Genomic DNA, 19537 nt, shown 5'->3' with positions numbered 1-19537 from the left:
GCAAATTGCAAAATTAGTTTCTTGGAAATGCATGAATTCCAGCTGTTGCTGAAAATATCTGGTTACTGTCGAATGCAAAGAACCAACAACAAATTACATAAACATTGCTCAAAAAGTTTTACTACTGTGCTCGACGGTTGACTTATTGTGACTTAAATTTAAGATTTACCAATGCTATGGAATGTAAACAGTGGCTTTTAATACATTTCTTGTGTAGTTTTAAAGTTTTAAATGCCTCATTTAAAATGTCAGGGCTCTCCGGATTCTACCAATGAAGTGTGGAGCTACTTTGAGCCTGAATAACAGTGGAAAAAGCGATTTATGTGCAGAAGCAAACTATGCCCCGTCTAAATTATTTTAAAAGACTGTTTGGGCAAAATGCACAAAATAGTGGATCTCAGAAAGCTGCTGAGAACGAAGGAGGGCTTTTCAACAAAGGTAAGTACTTTTTTGTCATGTTTTAATACACCCAAAGTCCATTTCTCACTGGAGTTCTCCTTTAATATACAGTCAGCGGCATATTTTACCACCACACAAAAGCTAGATGAGGTAGACTAAGGTAGCTTCGGCACACCCATGAAAGAGTCTTATCCCAGCGGTGCCTAAAAAAGAAAAAAAACTAAGGAACGGAAGTCCAGCGCAGAAAGCTTGACAAAGCAAACCAAACCAAACCAATTTTTTCGCAGCAGCAAAAATAAAATCTGACGAGGATGAGGTACCTGAGACAGCTAGGTTGTCAGAGTCAATATTGCATTTTTCGATACAAAAGAATCCATTTGATAAAAGCCCTCTGAAAAAATTGTTGCTTGGGGCCCCAGAACTTCCAAATCCGCTCCTGTATACAGTGCAAAATGTTATGTACAAATGTGTAATGAGTAATTGTATTGTTTTGGCTGCAGTACCTTCTATGAGCACATTCACAGCAGTCAGATTAGCCATTAGCGTCTCAGCTAGCGTGGAGCTTTGCAGCGTTTCCTCATCCGCTCGTCTCCCCAGAGAGGCCACATCCTCCTCCTGAACACACAGCTTAGTGTCAGTAAGAGCAGCACTGAACACACATCAGCACAAGATACACAATCAAATACAACAATTTAGCAATTAATACAAATTAATTAATTAATACAAAAATAAGCAATTTAGTTTAGCTTAGCACAGTAGAGTATAGGTGCAGAGTGATTACAAAGCAACTAAATAGTAAAGTACTGATACAGAGTAACTTCACAGCTATTACAGAGTATTAGCTCAGCTACATTGTAAATGAGGGCCACCCTCAATGTACTCCGAGTTTAAATAAAGGTTGATTGATTGATTGATTAAAGCATTATAGAGCGATATAGGAAGAAAAAGTGATAAAGGAATAAGTTTACGAGGACTATTTAGTTATGAAAGTGTCAGTAGCAGGATGATACACTGTAGAGTAATGAACTGATGACATAGTGATGATAAAGAAGTGTAACCTGTTGTTTAAGTAGCTCCATGTCTGTTAGCAGTGTGTCCGCTGATTCTTCCAGCTGCCCCGTCTGCCTCCTCAACACTGTGGATTTATTCTTCCATCCTACAAACTGAGCCTAACACACACAAACATACACACACACACACACACACACAGTCATGACCCAGTCATAACCCAGTTATCACAGCTGGGTTATTCCTACACTCAACAAATGCGTGTCTACCTTTAGTCTGAGAGTGTTGTAGTTGTCGTATTTGGTGTGTGTGTTTGGCAAACTGTAGTGTAAAATAGATGTGCAGTACTTGATGCAGAAGTCTGTGTATGTACCTGTAGCCAGATGTTGCCCGCAGAACCCGCATAAAACATCTGGCCCTTAAGGTTGTTTGCACTATATTGAATATGATTAAAAAAATATATGTATATGCTTCTCTGGTGAGCTTTCATTTGTATTTCTCCCCTGTTTCTCTGTCGCGCTCGGTGTGACATTAGTTTCCACCTGTTCTCGTTTTTCCACCCGTTCTTGGGCTCCCTATCTCTTTATAAGGGTGTTATTTCCTGGCCGTGTCCCAATTCACTAGCCAGGGCAGCGGTTGTGTATTGGACCGTGACCCTGACGACACGGGCTTGATCCTGCGTGAGGAGCGGTGTCTTTATTTATTTATTTTTTCCTTTCTTCAAGGGTTTGCCTGCTTTGAGAGCTACTGTTCTGCAATTGGGTTCAACAACCCTCTGGGCTGAGGAGCTACTAGTGTGTAGCACTCCATCCCATTACACTTCATTTTCTAAAACAGAATTTTTTTGTGGCCCACCATGTGATGGCTTGGAAAATCTCTGGCCTGGGGCCAAACTTAACTGCCGACCCCTGCTCAAGTGTTTGTTGTGATTGTGTGGGTTGTGTGTGTGAGTGTGTCTGTACCTGTAGTCTGAGGGCAGTGTAGTTGTAGTACTTGATGCGGTCATTTGCCGCAGCTCCAGTTGAGATGTTCAGTACGGTGTTCCTCAACTGATCCACAGTTTTGTTGGACTGCCGGACATCACCAATCAGATGCCAGATACATTCATCACATTCTGAGAGGGAATCACCATCACACACATTCAGCAATATACTACACAATATACTCCACTATGCTCTACCTCAGCAGAACTATTGTAGCTCAGTAGTGCTATTCTAATCATTCATTTACTTCAGTTGTGCTATTCTAGTAACTCATTAATCTAGCTAACGATGTGAGCAGTGCTACTCCACTCACATTTAGCAAACTAGCTCATTTTGAACTTATACAGAGGGAGTCATCTACTGTTTTGGGAAACAAACAAATGCTAAAGCTATGTTAGCTACCTTAGCTAATGTAACTATCATATCCCTCTAGAGCTGGTATCCTTTAGCAGCAAAACAGACAGTTTGTGGAGAGACTGGGAAATGCTACCAAGTGTAAAAAGTGAAGGGTATTGCTATATATTTTGTTTATAGCATTCGTAAAAATTAACTTGGCTCTGCCCCTCATTTCCTGTCCACTCTGTACACAGGAGCGCTCGAACATGCAGCACTGCTGGGGAAGGGGGAGGAGTGTGGAGCTGCTGCTGCTGCTTAAAACAATCCTATCCTTAGAGGAAACAATACTTCATCGGAATACATTGTTCAGTCTTTGTAAAATATTTAAGGCGTCTATAGATGCATTATACCAAGTCTTATTTACTGAATACATAAAAATGTTTTTTTCCATGGCTTTTTTACACACATTCTTATGGTTAGACTTTATTTATTTCTCTTTGTATATTTGTGTAGGTTTCTTTGTGACTCACCGGTGTTGCACTCGCTGACCTGAGAGGTTTCTGGTAAACACTCTCCTGTGTGCATGTCACAGCTTCCCTCAGGACAGTCACACTCTGCATTAACACACACACACACACACTCAGTAAAGACACTGAAAATGAACTCATTGTGAAACACAGCTACTCTTATTTCATTTCAGAGGCTACTCTGAACTAATGTATTTACATGTACAGTATGTGAGTGACAGCTGAGTTAATATGCTCTTCTTCAGATTGACAAAGTTGGGCCGAGGCCTAGGCCTCACAAACTAACACACCAGGAGCCACTGATGATGTCACAGGAAGTGCATTAGGAGGCTGTGCAGATGGCCAGCAGCTGTGAGGGTGGGAATATGTGTGGGAGAGATTGTGACCATGACCTTACAAATCAGAACACACACATACACACACACACACACACACACACACACACGCACACACACAAACACACACAGAGCACTCTGTTCAAAGAACAGGCACTTTCCAAACCAAGCTTCACACAGTAAATGCAGTGTTTGAAGGAAACAGTGGGTTAGTCTGTAGTTTGCAGCTTCAAGCTGAAGTTATAAGGAATGTGATCTACTGAAAAATACAGCATACACCAGTATGAATTCCAAACTGGTCTGTGCTGGTATGTGCTGGTTTATACTACTCTGAAAGAATGAATAACTGAAATGTACTCTTACAGTATGCAGTGCCTCAAATCCCCTAAAGGTAAAACCATCTAGAAATGTGCTTTCACACTGCAAACACACCGCACCATGGTCCTCCTCTTTTGGTCAGGCCAAAATTCAGCCTGAACGTATCTAAAGACTATCAGGCAATTCTATTTAGCAGTCTGACTGTCTGGGGGAAGAAACTGTTCATAAGTCTGGATGTCCTGGCTTTGAATGCTCAGTACCCTGCGTCCTTTATACCGCTAGTGTTCACAAAGCTAACAGAATAATGTCCAAATGTCCAAAGGTTCCACCAGACCTTTTATTTTTTACTGTTAAGTCATAGAAAATACATCACTAACGCAATGTTTTGGATTTTGGAGATGGAGTGTGTGTAGTGTGTGTAAACTCACTCTTGCAGCCGTTGGGAGTATAGTCCCAGTGGCCGGGCAAACAGCGCTCGCAGTACCGGCCTCCGGCCCCTGGTTGGCACTGGCAGGAATGCGTGAGGGGGTGGCAGGTGGCCCTCAATCCAGCGGGAGCACACTCACAACGACGGCAACCCTGACAACTGCTGAATCCTGAATAACCCTCCTGCACACAAATAAACGCATTTACCATACAGTCTGTATTTACTAGAAATGCAAATTATTCATAAATCTGTGAGTGAAGTTAAAGTGTGTTTTTTCCCACCTCACACTGGTCACACAGTCGTCCTGTGACACCCGGTTTGCAGTGACACACTCCTGTTCGATCATCACAGGACGATGTTCCACACTTGTTACACTGGCACTCTGATACGTACAGAGAAATACAAATACAGACAGAAATAATGATAAAGGCTGAAACTGTCCTTACACCTTTACATGAAAGGGTGGGGCTACATGGCTGTAGAATGAACCGGTGGAGGTAAATTGCTGTAGGCTGAATAGGTGGGGTTAAAATATTGTACATTAAATAAAGACGGGGCTAAAATTGTCTAAAATGTAAGGGAGATTAAACTGCTCTGGGATGAATGGGTGGGGCTAAAGTGTTGTAAAGAACATTGGTGGGTTTAAAGTGCTGTAGGCTGAATGGGAGGGGCTAAAGTGCTATAAAGTAAATGGGTGAGGCTAAAGTGCAGTAGAATGAATGGGTGGGCCTAAAGTGCCATAGGCTGAATGGATGGAGCTAAAGTGCTCTAGAATGAATGGGTGGGACTTAAGTGGTCTAAGATATAAGGGAGGGGTTAAACTGCTGTAGGATAAATGGGTGGGGCTAAAGTGCTGTAGAATGTAAAGGAGGGGCTAAAATACTGTAGGCTGAATGGGAGGGGCTAAAGTGCTATAAAGTAAATGGGTGAGGCTAAAGTGCGGTAGAATGAATGGGTGGGGCTTAAGTGGTCTAAGATATAAGGGAGGGGTTAAACTGCTGTAGGATGAATGGGTGGGGCTAAAGTGCTGTAGAATGTAAAGGAGGGGCTAAAATGCTGTAGGCTGAATGGATGGGGCTAAAGTGCTGTAAAGTAAATGGGTGGGGCCAAAGTGCTGTAGGCTGAATGTGTGGGGCTTAAGTGGTCTAAGATATAAGGGAGGGGTCAAACTGCTGTAGAATGAATGGGTGGGGCTAAAGTGCTGTAGGCTGAATGGATGTGGCTAAAGTGCTGTAGAATGAATGGGTGAGGCTTAAGTGGTCTAAGATGTAAGGGAGGGGTTAAACTGCTGTAGGATGAATGAGTGGGGCTAAAGTGCTATGAAGTAAATGGGTGGGGCTAAAGTGCTATGAAGTAAATGGGTGGGGCTAAAGTGCTATAGGCTGAATGGATGGGGCGAAAGTGCTGTAGAATGAATGAGTGGATCTAATGTGCTATAAAGTAAATGGGTGGGGCTAAACTGCTATAGGCTTAATGGGTGGGGCTAAAGTGCTGTAGAATGAATGGGTGGGGCTTAAGTGGTCTAAGATGTAAGGGAGGCGTTAAACTGCTGTAGGGGCTAAAGTGCTATAAAGTAAATGGGTGGGGCTAAAGTGCTATAGGCTGAATTGATTGGGCTAAAGTTCTGTAAAATGTAAAGGAGGGGCTACAATACTATAGGCTGGATGGGTGGGGCTAAAGTGCTATAACGTAAATGGGTGGGGCTAAAGTGCTGTAGAATGAATGGGTGGGGCTAAAGTGCTGTAGAATGAATGGATGGGGCTTAAGTGCTGTAGAATGTAAAGGAGGGGCTAAAATGCTATAGGCTGGATGGGTGGGGCTAACACACACATACAAGTGCAACAATAGCTCTACGGATATTCTTATCCCAAGAAAGACAATCCTGGTTCATATTAGTCATCAGCCTCACACACACACACACACACACACACACACACACACAGCAACTGTATAAACACCAAACCAAAGTTCCAAGGATTGTGTTTCCTACACAGCTCAGGGCTCTGCTCTGTGAGACCTGGCCTGAGTGAGGCCTAAGTAAATTAGTCAAGTTATGCGACCATATGCAATGTGTTACAGTTACAGTTACATTCACATGGTGTCCCCTATTCCCTTTCCCCCCCTTAACCCAGATTACTTTTACATCCACTCTATTTAGGTTTATTGTCCACGCAAGCAGCCCAAAAGCAATATTTTACTATTTTCAATGCAATAAAAATAAATAAATGTTAATTTAACAGTTCCCATTTTGCAGTTCAGGCCCTATTAAATTAAACATCCTCAGTATAAATGCTTCACAGCAACATCAATCCTGAATCATGCACAAAATCCACGCCCAACACTAAACTAAACACTCGCCTGTGAAATGAAGCTCTGAAAGAGTGCTCTACTGCTCTGCTTTGCTGGCTGTGATCTAATGTGTTTGTAATATGTTTTCTGGCTGATGTAACATGCTATCCTGCTGCAGTCTGTACTCTGTACTTCTTTTTTCATTCTGTATGTTAATACCTGGTGTTAGCAACACTCTGAAGGTGTTTTTACACACAAGGAATTATAAAAATTAAAAAATAATAAGTTGCTCTTAGCTTTATATAAAAAATAAAATGACTGCATGCAACAGTCGAACTGCAGTCTATTATGCACTGTGAGTACAACCCCAGAAAAGCTCAAGAAAAGTTGTAAAAATAAAAATTAATTTGCTAATAAAACTGATCCTATTGCAGCTGTTATTTATTAATATTTTCACTGCCATCACTTTTTAAAGGAGTTTACGTTTTTCAGGGAATGGTAAGCTGTCTCGTGTGTTTTATGCTCTATTGTGAATTAACATGGGGATATGAGATTTGCTTATTTAAAGACATTCTTTTTTTAACTGACATTTATTTACATTTCTTTTCACAGACTCACATGTAGATGAATAAATTGCATTTGGACACACTGGCCGTATTTAATCATGATTTTATAATCCACATTGATAATTCGAACATAAAAAAAAAAAAAATATTAAAGCGTCTATGTCATTAAAACGCTTGAACTTGTATATAAACCTGCTATTAACCCTTCTTTTTAAAACTAAGATCCATAAAAGCGTTTTTCACATGTATTTCATAATTGATGCAGTGAGTAAAAATGTAAATGAACTTGAGGCTCACCCCGGCAATCTTTGGCACCGATGGCGTCGCCATAATAACCGGGGGCACATCTCTCGCAGTTGTGCCCAGCCGTGTTGTCCCAGCAGTGGAGGCACTGTCCTGTCACATTATGGCACTCATTAAAGATCAGATTGGGGTCTGTGTTCCCGTTACAGTCGCACTTCTTACAGGAGCTGCCCACGCGCATGGGGTTTCCATAGTAACCTGGAGCACACCTAGTAAAGAAGTGAGAAGATGGAGCTTTCATTCATAAGACACTCTAAGGGCTGTGATGATTATCAGTTTTTAAGGACACACATCACTGAAAGCTGAACTTTTCTCACTTTTTTTTAAATAAAAAAGTCTGAGGTAGTCTGCACACTGTACAACAAACTGTGCATTCCCCCGGTCCATACAGGCCATATCCACCAGCATACTACGGCTATGTTCACATTACCAGGCTGAACTGACTCAAATCTGATTTTTTGCTCAAATTGGCTCAGATCTGATTCTTTTTTCATGGCTGTGTAAACATGAAAAAATATTATATTTTTTAAACCACTTCCATTTGTTGTCCTAAATCCGATACGTATCTGGCCACTCCAGCAAAAGATGCTCCATATATGAGTTGATAACACATCCATTTCCCTTTATAAAGCTACAAGTCGTCTTTCAAATATGAAGTTTTTCTGTTGTTGGTGAAGAAGGTGATGTTTATACACATATCAATGTGTGCATGTAAGGCAGTGTTTCAGTGACAGATTAATTCACATGACACACAGATAAAGCTGACTTACATTTGTGAATGTAAACCGTCAACCAAATAATATAACCAAATCCGATCTGAGCAAAAAATGTAAGCATTTAAGGATTTAAGCAACGTGGCTTGTAATGTGAACATAGGCTAAAAGTCATTTCATTTTGTGATGAACACTGAATACAGTAATTGTGACTGTAGTGTTACACAAAGTGTGTCAAGGAGTGATATTCAAGCAGAAAAACCGGCACAGGCCATTTTCACATACAGCTGGGTGATCTAAGATGACAAGACCACATCTGGTCAAATGTGAATGAGTTACAGTATATCTTGTACATTGTGGTGTTTGTAGCAGATATAAACAGGTACTGACCTCTCACAGTAGTGTCCGGCATAGCCCTCCTGGCACACACACCGCAGGACCACACCCTTCTTATCACAGTAAGCAGCAAAGCTACACACAAACACACAGAACTTATTAGATTTTCTCTGAATGTTGTTGATTGCACCTTTTGCAGGCTTTAATTTATTGCTGATTATGTATCATAAATCAATCTGTAGTCTAACCTGACTTGGTTAGAATAACACTGGTATTGGACAGCATTGGCCAACAGAATTTCTAGCTTCTTAAAAATGTGCATCATATAAGTGTTGGTCATACAATTTCCATATTGTTAACAATGTTGTACTTAAGAGTGCGGGACTCTTAACATACTTGTTGGACTCCAGAGAGATGGGGCAGGCACACGGGCGGCACTCATGACGGCCATCTGGGAAAACCTCCAAAACATATCCGTCCTCACAGTCCTCACAGAAATTTCCCACACTGTGGTCCTGACAGTCCTGAAACACACACATACACTTCTGATATAGTACACTCAGATACAGTAATATCTACTACTACTACTTCGGTAATGAGACTTTAGTACCAAATAATACGCAATACAAGATGCAGTGAGCCTGAGAATTTTACTTTGAGATAATCACATATCTCATATTTATTTTGATGATTGTGTTTGTCAGAGATCTGTCTTTATGTGACAGTTAATATAAGCTAAGAAGCTGAAAAGCAGCGAAGAGTACAAGCCAAACAGTAAGTGATATAACAGAGGAGGCTTACGATGCAGATTCCAGTGATGTCCTCACAGGTTTGGGCGTGGCCTTTACAGTTACAGGGCAGACAGGTGAGCTGTTCACTCATGAAGAAACCTCGCGCACATACCTGCATATAGAAGAGCACAACATCAGCCCTACACACACACACATATACAAAATCTTCTGCGTTCTGCGACCAGTTCAGTGAAACATTGCGTGAATGTGATCATCCTCAGATTCAGTTGACCAGCCAAAACATGGCTGGAATATTTAGGGTATTGTTTACAAAAGGGGCTAATGTTACTGACAAATGGACTTCTTCAACATAACACTCAAAAATCTTCAGTAACACTTTATAATACAGCCTACGTTTTAGAGGGTAAGTACTGTGTACTTACAGAGTAAGAACAGTAAAACACTGTACACTACATAATACAGCTGGCTCCCTGTTGTAACTAACAGTGTTGATTTAACACTGCCACATTTCCTGTGTACTTACTGAGTAAGTACTGTGTACTTATAAAGTAAGGAAAGTACAAATCAGGTGATGTGTGAGTTTATTAACCATTAATATAAAACCTTGAGGTTTCTGTGTATTAATGAATGTATTTTCTTAAAAATCTCAGCATTCCTGATTGTTATTATAGACATACAAATATTATTGTATTTTAGTCTTGACATGTTTTCTTCCCACTCCAACCTGACTGTTTTTAGCTGCTCCACCCTTAACAGTTTTAAAAGCATAAATCAAATTCTTATCTTCTTTTTTAAACTCATATAAAATATATTAGAATACCAAGTCCCTGGAGTGTGACTAGAATGAAGCTTTCATTACTGCCATGAACAAAGGGTAAGATGATTATATATTATTTTATATGAAAATTGCACCACAAGTTAAGGGAAATTGCAGGATCTCCTGTGTTTTATTTGTACCTACACCTACAAGTACGAGTAGGACCCATCAGTATTTTGTATTTACTGATTCATAGAGAACAGTTACACAACATAAGCGTTGGGAAAGTACAAGGTAAGTTTCAGAACGTTACCTAGTTGTTACACTCTTGTACCTGGTTGTTCTTTATTTATACCTACAGTTAAGTACCTGTAGGACCCGGTAATTTTATTTACCAGTAAATTATTTTGATTGTACTGGTTCATCCAGAGAAGTTATGCTATAAGTAAAGGGAATTTACCCTCTAAAATGCAGGCTGTATTATAAAGTGTTACCAAACCTTTATTTGTTTGCTTAAAAAGTTACATAAATCAGTTTATTGAAATGATTTAGTAAAAGAAATCTACAATCATCATCGTCATAAAATACACCGCTGTCAAACTGACAGCGGAGTGCAGACCGCATAGTGATACCCCACACTGTGCTTATGTGAAAGTGTATTTTTGTGTTTATAGAATAAAGTAAGGTTTTTTAGAGGCAAAAGGTTCTTTCCCGCAAACAAAATGGAGAGTTAAGATGAATCTGGATCGTGGTGTGTGGAACCGTTCACACACCACGATCCAGATTCATCTTAACTATCCATTTTTTAAATGTTTAAATGTTGTGATATAATATTTTTATCATGTCACCCAGTGATAATGTACACCAAGGATGGTGGGTTTTATACTGTCCATATTAATATCAAAATTGTATTGTATTGACTGAAATATTGTGATATAGATAGTATCATCCAGGTCTATGAAGTGTGAAATCTAAACAAACAAAACCAAAAAAACTTGTGGTCTTGTGGTTTGTGGAAAAAGTCATACCCTGTTCTAAACCGCACCCTTTTGCAGAAAAAATGCAGATCTAAAAATGTTGTGAGACAAATGTTGTCCGCCATCTGTTTAGCAACATTAGACAAAAAGCATGATTTAGGTGATCAACCACATCTGGGCTCAGAAGTTTCTTACGTTATGTTGGTTTTTCACCAAACTGTTCTTCTCAAAGATTCACCAAACAGAACAACAGATTCATCAAACAGGCTCAGAAACATGGCTAAAAAGCCATATGGGATTAATCCAAACACACACAGCCCATATGGAAGTGTTTTAGTGGGGTGGTATGTGTTCTGCCTCGTTCTTCCTCTAGTTTTTACTCAATATTCTTCCAGGCCTGCATTCTTTCCCACAGTTCAGACCAACCGAGAGCACAGCTATTCTTCACCCTCTCATCTCTGCCTGCAACTCATATTGAACGTATATGATATCTCAATACGAAGCCAGAACACACTGTGTGACACTGTGTATGAATAGTCACTGTCTAATGAAAAATGAATGGTGGAAAAAGGTGAACAATAATGTTCTCAACTTCTAATGGAAGTTGACAAATTTGTATGTCTACAAATTCACAATTTGTTTCTCTTTTTTGCAAAGAGTTAAAGCAACAGAGAAAACTAAAAACTGACTAAAATGAGGATACATTTTTTTCATTGGACAGCGGCTCGATTAGTGTGTCGATTAAGGTGTAGTATTAACTGGAGAATGATTTATTAAGTCACATAATTAAGATATTAAGTTTTGTTTCAATTTATTTTGTAAATATACATTTTTATAGTGACTAATTTCTGAATTAATACTTTTTTTTTTACTAATTAATAAATATTCATGACATTAAAACGTCTCGCCCCTGATTGGCTAACATCACTGTTATGCTCCCTCAATGACTCTGCAGTGGGCAGTCGCAAGCCAAGGTGGGCAAAGCCATGAATCTTAATTCACAGGTTGCCATCAGTCTAGAGGCTTTTAATTATTCACTTTTTTTCTGTCTGTTCTCTTTTATTGCTGCAGGTTCACATGCAGCATGCTTATACAACCTGTTTTATTTCAAACAGAGCAAGTACCAAATGCTTTCTAGCATAATGACACCTTTAAACACATTTCATTGATGTCTTTGCGTGCAGTATACACATTTTAGTGGTTGTTGTTGCATTACATATATTTTGATTGTATGTATGTGGTTATGCTTTACTTATTTCACTGCTTAGCACTAATGTCACGTTCTGGTCCTGTTCTGTGTCTTTCTAGTCTGTCGTTGTTATTTTGGCTCTTCTGTCTGTTTATTTCCCTTGTGTTTCTGCTGGTGGCTCTATGTGTATTCCCTGTCTCTCTGTCTAGAGTGTTCTCCCCTGTGTTCCCCCACATGATTGTAATATGTAGCTCTGCCCTCTCGTTACTTGTTTCCACAGGTGTCTCCCATTTCCTTTTCACTCCATGTGTATTTATACCTCAGCATTTCCTGTTTTCCGTTGTTTTCCAAGTCTCCTTTTATTCAGTGTTTCTTTATTTCTTGAGATATTTGTTTGTTTATTTAGTGTTTTTTTTTTTTTTATAAATTCTTGCACTTGCGTCCGCTCTCCGTGTCCTCTCCTTGCTCCCTGCTTCAATTGTAAGAGCTAAAGTCTCTCAATTGGATTGAATAGGATTTTTAACCCATATTCTGTAAAACTTGTCTAACCGAGCAACAGTAACTATGGAGAAAGCATTAATGGGCGGAGTCTGGAAAGCTTCACTAGTATGTGTGTGAGCCTGTACAGTTAGTCAGTACAATAATGCTCTGTTTCTGCTGTCTGCTACCGCCAGAGAGTCTCACTGTCGATTCAAACGAGCATTTGTGCTGCTTACACACACACATACACACACACACACACACACACACACACACACACACACAGCTGTGCTGCATATTTTCCAGACTGTGAGAGTGAACAGTGTAGCAACTGTAAGGAAGACTCATGTTTGACCTTGATCATAATTTCCTGTCTTATGAACTGGACTAGGAGCTACACAATACCAACACAATAGTAGCAATGAAAGCTGATATCTAAATATTTCATTGGAACCCATTCAGCTCACTTTTATTGTATTGTCTCTCATGTAGGGGGGTCCAAAAAAAAAATTATATATTTTTTTATCTCCCAGAACACTTCATGCCAACTAAGCTGGAGATAAGACCGAGCTGACTGGGTCATGAGTCAGATCTTTCTCAACCATGCAGCAGTCTGTTTTCAATTAAATAGCTTAAAATAATAATTCAAACATATTATTTTAATTTGACCTGGCCTTCATTTTGGTTAATTTATGGCCACAGCAAAATTTGGTGCTTTAAGGTCAGAGATATAGTACCAGTGAAACGTTTGGACACACCTTCTCATTCAATGTTTTCCTTTTTTTTTCCTACATTGTAAATGAATACTGCAGTCATTTAGACTATAACAAATAACAAACCAATAAGTACTCTGTGAAGTATTTAGATGGGCTAAATAACTGGGTGCTGTTAACTTGTGGTGTCTGAGGCTGATAACTTATCCTGTGCAACAGAGGTAACTTCCTGGTGCAGTACTGATGAGAGCCAGTTTCATTATATCATCTTTTTCGGTGGCCTTTGCGACTGCACTTGAGGATATTTTCAATCTTTTCAATAATTCTTCATGTACACAACAATATTTTTAAGAATGGTAGGTTGTGTCTTTCTTATACAATTACAACATTAGTAAAAAGACAATTTGAGTTTTATTAAATGAAATGATGGAAGTGAAATTAGCTTTTTTCCCTTTTATCCAATTAATGATTGACTAATCTGAAAAATAATTGACATTAAGATGCAGAGCTATTAAAATAAATGTAAAAATGGGGCCCAGACCTACTGCAGACCAGGAGCAGCTGATAAACAGCCTCACCACCAGACCACCACCCCCAAAGCACAGGACTCCCATTACAGCTCTCCATACTGCTTAATTTCATTTAAACCCCTTCTGCCTCTACTGCTGCATGCTGAACAGTGTGTGTAACAGTCTGAACAGCTGGACCCAGGACAGCAGGGAATTCCAGAGCAAAGGGTCGTGAGAAACTGGAGAGAGTCTCATTCCACAGGAAGCATCTGAGACCAGGAATTGTGTGTGTGTGTTTGTGTTAACTGGTCTATATTAGCCATTCATATATTTATTTAAGTGACCAAAATGACATCACAATGCACCAGTGGGTGGGGCAAAAAACATTAATCAATTAAAGGAGTATAAGAAGTGTAAGTATGCTTTTTGGTACACTGACATTATTTTGCCCTGTTTTACCTTATTTAGAACACACAGTTAATACATCTAATGATGATTCTTGTATCATCATTTTATTTGAAATAAAAATGAAATTATTTTCCTTGACGTAGCAGTATGAAGAAGAATGAAGGTATTCTGTAGTCAAATCAGACAGTGAGCATATTCTCCCACTGTCACCCTAAACAAAAGCTATGACTCCTATTCAGTCTATTATTTAACAGAGGCCTCCTGAAATTTACAGGCCCCTCAGCATACATTCTACAGATGCCATTACAGTATTGAATACTGCCTAATTTCGTCATCATGCTGGACTATATGTGTGTGTGTGTGTGTGTGTGTGTGTGTGTGTGTGTGTGTGTGTGTGTGTGTGTGTATTAGTCTGAACAGCTGGACACAGTGCAGAATGGAATTATAGAGCAAGGGATCGTGGGAAATGGGAGAGATTCTCAATTTGGGTTGCCATCTGAGCAGGAAGTATCTGAGACCAGGATGTTCAGTGTGTGTGTGTGTGTGTGTGTCACAGAGTGAGACAACCGGTCTATATTAGCAAAGAGAGAAGTAATTGATGTAGCCAAAATCACATTACCATGCATCAGGGGGTGGGGCAAAATAATATTACCCAGTAGAAACTTAGAAAATGTTATAGTAACAAAAATAAAACATTAAAAGGCCAGTTCAGTTAAATATATATATATATATGAAAATGAATATCACAAAAGTAGGTTAATGTTTTTGGGGCTGTTGAACTATATTGCTAGTTGACTAAGAACAGATATTTGCTCATAAACTGCTTTGTAACAACAATTCTCATCTACATACAGACCAGAGGAACATAGCCTCACTGAAGTAATGTCTCTGGCTTTCAAGGCAGCTAACTTAACTTACTTATAACTAGTTTTCTTTATATGACAAGTCATTTTTGCTGAAGTACATTTGTCCTCTCAGCTTTAATAATGATTTAAAGTATTGCAAATTTCTAAAATTAGAAAATGACAATAGGCTTTCAGTATTAACTCTGATGTGGTGTCTACATTTTCTCTCATGTTGTGTCTACAAAAATAAATGGGGTTTGGAAAGTCTCCTCTAGCTCAGCGTAAACACACATTCCACACCCCATACATTCACTCCTACATATACTTTAAATCCTAAACGTCTGTCTTCACTGAATTATGAGGTAAAATATAAACAATGCTCACTTAAATACTTTAAACAGGACAGCAAGTTCTGTCCAGAGTGGAGTTAAGAGGCTCCAATTAGGTTGTTCTGTAACAGTTTTGGAGTTTAGTGTTGAGGGAGCTCAGTGTTAGCTTAGCATGTGGCGCCAATGTTGTATTTTGTTAGGCTAGCTTTAGCATCTGAAGACCAGACTGCAGGGATTTTGGAAAAAACAGAAACTCTTCTTCTCTCTCTCTCTCTCTCTCTCTCTCTCTCTCTCTCTCTCTCTCTCTCTTTCTCTTGTTCTGTAACAGTTTTAGGCTGTAGTGTAGAGGGGCCATGATAGTTTTAGCTTATCATGTAGCATCAGTGTTGTACTTTAGCTTTAGCATCTGAAGACTGGCTGCAGGGATTTCTGAAAAAACAGTGACTCTTTCTCTCTCTCTCTCTCTCTCTCTATCACACACACACACACACACACAGATGAGATGTTTATTTTAACTGAGTAAAGAAGTTCAGCTCTAGGGTTGGTGACCTTCCTACATGGTAAGGAAAGAAGACCCATCTACACACAAACACTTCTCTCCAAACCAAACAGGATTTTATCAGACAAGCTGAGGCTGTGGGCTTAAAAAGTGAAGCGTGTGTGTATGTGTGTGTGTGTGTTTGTGCAGTTTCACTGACAAATTTAGATCCACATGACTGACTGTGTTGTCCGGAATCTCAAACACATTCTAACAGAAACGCTGGAGAAATGTTTCTCAGACAAGTGGAATTTAGTTGTTGCTATTTGGTGTCCACATTGTGTATAAACCTACATATACATTTACATTGTGACAAACATTTTTATTACAAACCAAATAGGATAGGAAAGTTTCAAAACTAAAACAGAAGCGAAATCTACAGCTACAGCGACTATAATGCCCACTGTTAAATTGACTGAATGTTAAGAATGTAAAGTAACATGTTTGTGTTTACCTGGACATTTTGACAAAAGTAACTATTCAGCATATCAAATTCAGAATAATTCAGAATGCCTGTAGTACACTACAAAGTGTATAATGTCTTATTCATAGTATATTTATATTTGATAGTAAATACTGAATAATCATATATTAAATAGTGAATACTTCAATTTCACAGTAGATACCTTGTAAAGTGGTTTCACAGTGGATACTGAAAATCCAAAGTGTATACTCTAGATGTCATAGTAACTACTTAATACTATATTGTGGATAGTGAATAATTTACAACAGTTACAAAATAATTCATAGTGGATACTATGAATGGCTTAGGGTAAATACTAAAAAATTATGTGAATACTCTAGAGGTCATAGTAAATACTTAATACTTTATAGTGAATAGTGAAAATGGCTAATAGTGGATACTGAAATCTTTTAGTAAATTAATAGTAGATACTGATTTACTTAAACAAAATAATTCATAATGGATGCTCAAAACTTTATAGCAGATATTGACTAAATCATATAGTAGATTAGATTAGATTAGTAGTTCATCGTAAATATCGAATACTTCAAAGTAGATAGTGAATAAATCACAGTGGATGCCAAATTATTTTAAGTAGATACTGAATACCTCAAAGTAGATACTAAATAATTCATACTGCACAGTAAACTTCACAGTGTTAAAATCACAGTGTTATTGTGTTTTAACTCTCCAGGAGTTTTTCTAACAAGCCTTAGTGATAAAAAAATCACAAAGTTGATGTTATTATTCAACTCTGTCTAACAAGCTCCGCCTCTTGATTTTGCTAAAATTTCAGCATGCTCTGCAGTTAACATTATTCCTTCCTTGGTGCTTATTATGTATGTGTGTGTGTGTTTGCAGGTAAATGAGATTTAGTTGAGGTGGTTCCCCTGGTGGAGCGTTATTCACCTTCTTGGTGTTGGGTTGGATGGCGGATAAGGGTCTCCACCCAAGAGTTAGTGTGTTTTGGTAGAACCCCTGCATTTTTGGCAGTTTTTGTCTATATTGTTCTAAATAAAACCTAGACATGATTTTAAAAAGTAATATATTATGTGGTATAGCTCACATTTTATAATGTTTTATAGATAATTTGCTATATAGTTTCGGGTGAAGTTCAGAAAAAATACAAAAAATAAAATCAAACAAACTTAAAAAAAAGTAGAGTTGTTTTACCCTGTGGGGTAAAATGTGTTAACACTGATGAGAGCTAAATATAATTATTATACGACTCCATACAGTGTTGAATTAACTGTAAATATTGAACTTGTGGTACTACTTATGGTAAAATTAACTTAACAGTGGAGTGGAGTGAGAACATATGTTATCTATATTCTGTATTTTTTATGTTTAATGTTTTGCTTGTTTCTTTGTCCTGTAATCATGTTTCTGTAAAGCTGCTTTGTGACAACACCAGTTGTAAAAAGTGCTATAAATAAATATAATAAATTTGATTTGATTTGATTTGATCTAGGACAGTGTTAAATTCAAGTTATAAAGAATTAATTTAAAACTGTCAATTTTGCAGTGTGGATGCAGAATACTTGGAAGTAGATACCAAATACTTCAAAGTAGAGACATAATAATTTATACTAAATACTTCATACGCAAATACTAAATACTTCATACACAAATACTAAATACTTCATACATAAATACTAAATACTTCATACATAAATACTAAATACTTCATATGTAAATACTAAATACTTCACTGAAGATGCTGAAAACTTTATAAGTCACAGTGGATACTGAAAAAACATTGTAGTTACTGAATCATTAATTGTAAATACTGAATAAATTATAGTTTTTACTGAGTGTTAAGCAGTAAGTAATAGGGTGCAGTTTTAAAGGGTTAATATCACAGTGGTGGTGGTGGGGTTGAGTTGTGTGGTGCAGGAGAAATCTGGACTTACTGTAAAGACGTTCTGCTCAGCGCTGGTCAGAGTTAGTCCAGAGAGAGTGGTCAGTAAACACAGTGAGAGAGTGGCTAGACACGCCATTTCCCTCTCTACTGCTTCAGCTCCTGAGTGTGTGTGTCTCGCTCCGTTACCCGTCTGATCCCGTCGTTTATACACACACACTCTCTCTATACTTGTCCTCTCCCTCTCTCTCTCTCTCTCTCTCTCTCTCTCTCTCTCTCTCTCTCTCTCTCACTCTCTTACTCACTCACTCACTCACTAAAGCCCTGTCCTGCCTGTAAAACAAACTCTAACCCTCCCAGCCTCCCCTCTCTCTCTCTCTCTCTCTCTCTGTTTCTCTCACACACACATAACTGAACTTGGGTTTAAATCACATACAGATGGGAAAGAAGAGAGAGAGAGAGAAACAAAAGTGAGGAAGAAAAAGGGAGAGAGAAAGTGAGAGTAAAAGAAAGACAGACAAAGAAATTAAAGTAGGGGTTGACAGAAAGAAAGAGAGGAGAAAAAAGAGAGATGGGAACATAAAAAGAGGAAAAGAGGACGTTTCCAATGTGAATGTGTGTAAATGGAAATGCACTTCACTGTGTAGCATAGCGGCATTGTTTGATTGGCTGGGAGAAAGTGATTGACAGCTCAGGAGTCATGATGGTAGCTTTTAACCTTGGCAAGTGGCTTCCCACCATGAAACTAAAAACACCCTGTAAACCACACATACACACACACTCACACACACACACACACACACACACACACACACACACACACACACACACACACACAAACAAACATCCCAGGTCAGGGTGCAGAAGGTGTTAAATGTGTGTGGTATGTGTCAGGAGTTGAACTTGCTTTACCATGGAGACAGAGGTGAAGTTATTTATAACCGGAGGGTCAGAAAACACCACAGTACAGTAGGACTCACACGAGGACTTAAAAATACACATTATTACAACACATATTGCAACAACACACTAAGTTCATAACAACTCACACTCTAAACTATTATGTTTATAACAGTTATTTTATAACACTGTTTCCACCAGCTTGTACTGTAAAAGCATTGTTAACAACTCACATTACAACAGTACAGTTTGTGATAACTCGCACTATTACTACAT

At 38.6% G+C, this 19537-nt stretch overlaps 1 protein-coding gene across 2 annotated transcripts in view; it reads right to left on the bottom strand.

The window, feature by feature from the left end:
• Positions 1 to 18694, bottom strand: part of lama4 (laminin, alpha 4) — a 46477-nt gene extending 27783 nt beyond the window's left edge. The window contains exons 1-11 of one of the 2 annotated variants that reach the window (XM_049477700.1): positions 18414 to 18694; positions 9342 to 9443; positions 8937 to 9064; positions 8595 to 8675; positions 7486 to 7700; positions 4615 to 4715; positions 4335 to 4515; positions 3257 to 3340; positions 2370 to 2521; positions 1458 to 1568; positions 903 to 1014 (exon numbers count right to left, since the gene is read on the bottom strand). In XM_049477700.1, the coding sequence (XP_049333657.1) occupies positions 903 to 1014; positions 1458 to 1568; positions 2370 to 2521; positions 3257 to 3340; positions 4335 to 4515; positions 4615 to 4715; positions 7486 to 7700; positions 8595 to 8675; positions 8937 to 9064; positions 9342 to 9443; positions 18414 to 18500 (1354 nt within the window). In that variant the 5' untranslated portion in view covers positions 18501 to 18694. The remainder of the gene's footprint in view (positions 1 to 902; positions 1015 to 1457; positions 1569 to 2369; positions 2522 to 3256; positions 3341 to 4334; positions 4516 to 4614; positions 4716 to 7485; positions 7701 to 8594; positions 8676 to 8936; positions 9065 to 9341; positions 9444 to 18413) is intronic. The other variant, XM_049477691.1, reaches the window with a different exon arrangement.
• Between the last annotated feature and the right edge of the window lie 843 nt (positions 18695 to 19537).

Source organism: Astyanax mexicanus, chromosome 1, assembly GCF_023375975.1.
Source record: "Astyanax mexicanus isolate ESR-SI-001 chromosome 1, AstMex3_surface, whole genome shotgun sequence".
Taxonomy (NCBI): domain Eukaryota; kingdom Metazoa; phylum Chordata; class Actinopteri; order Characiformes; family Acestrorhamphidae; genus Astyanax; species Astyanax mexicanus.
The sequence above is the reverse complement of the archived record's forward strand: the minus strand, read 5'-3'. Positions and strand labels throughout refer to the sequence as shown.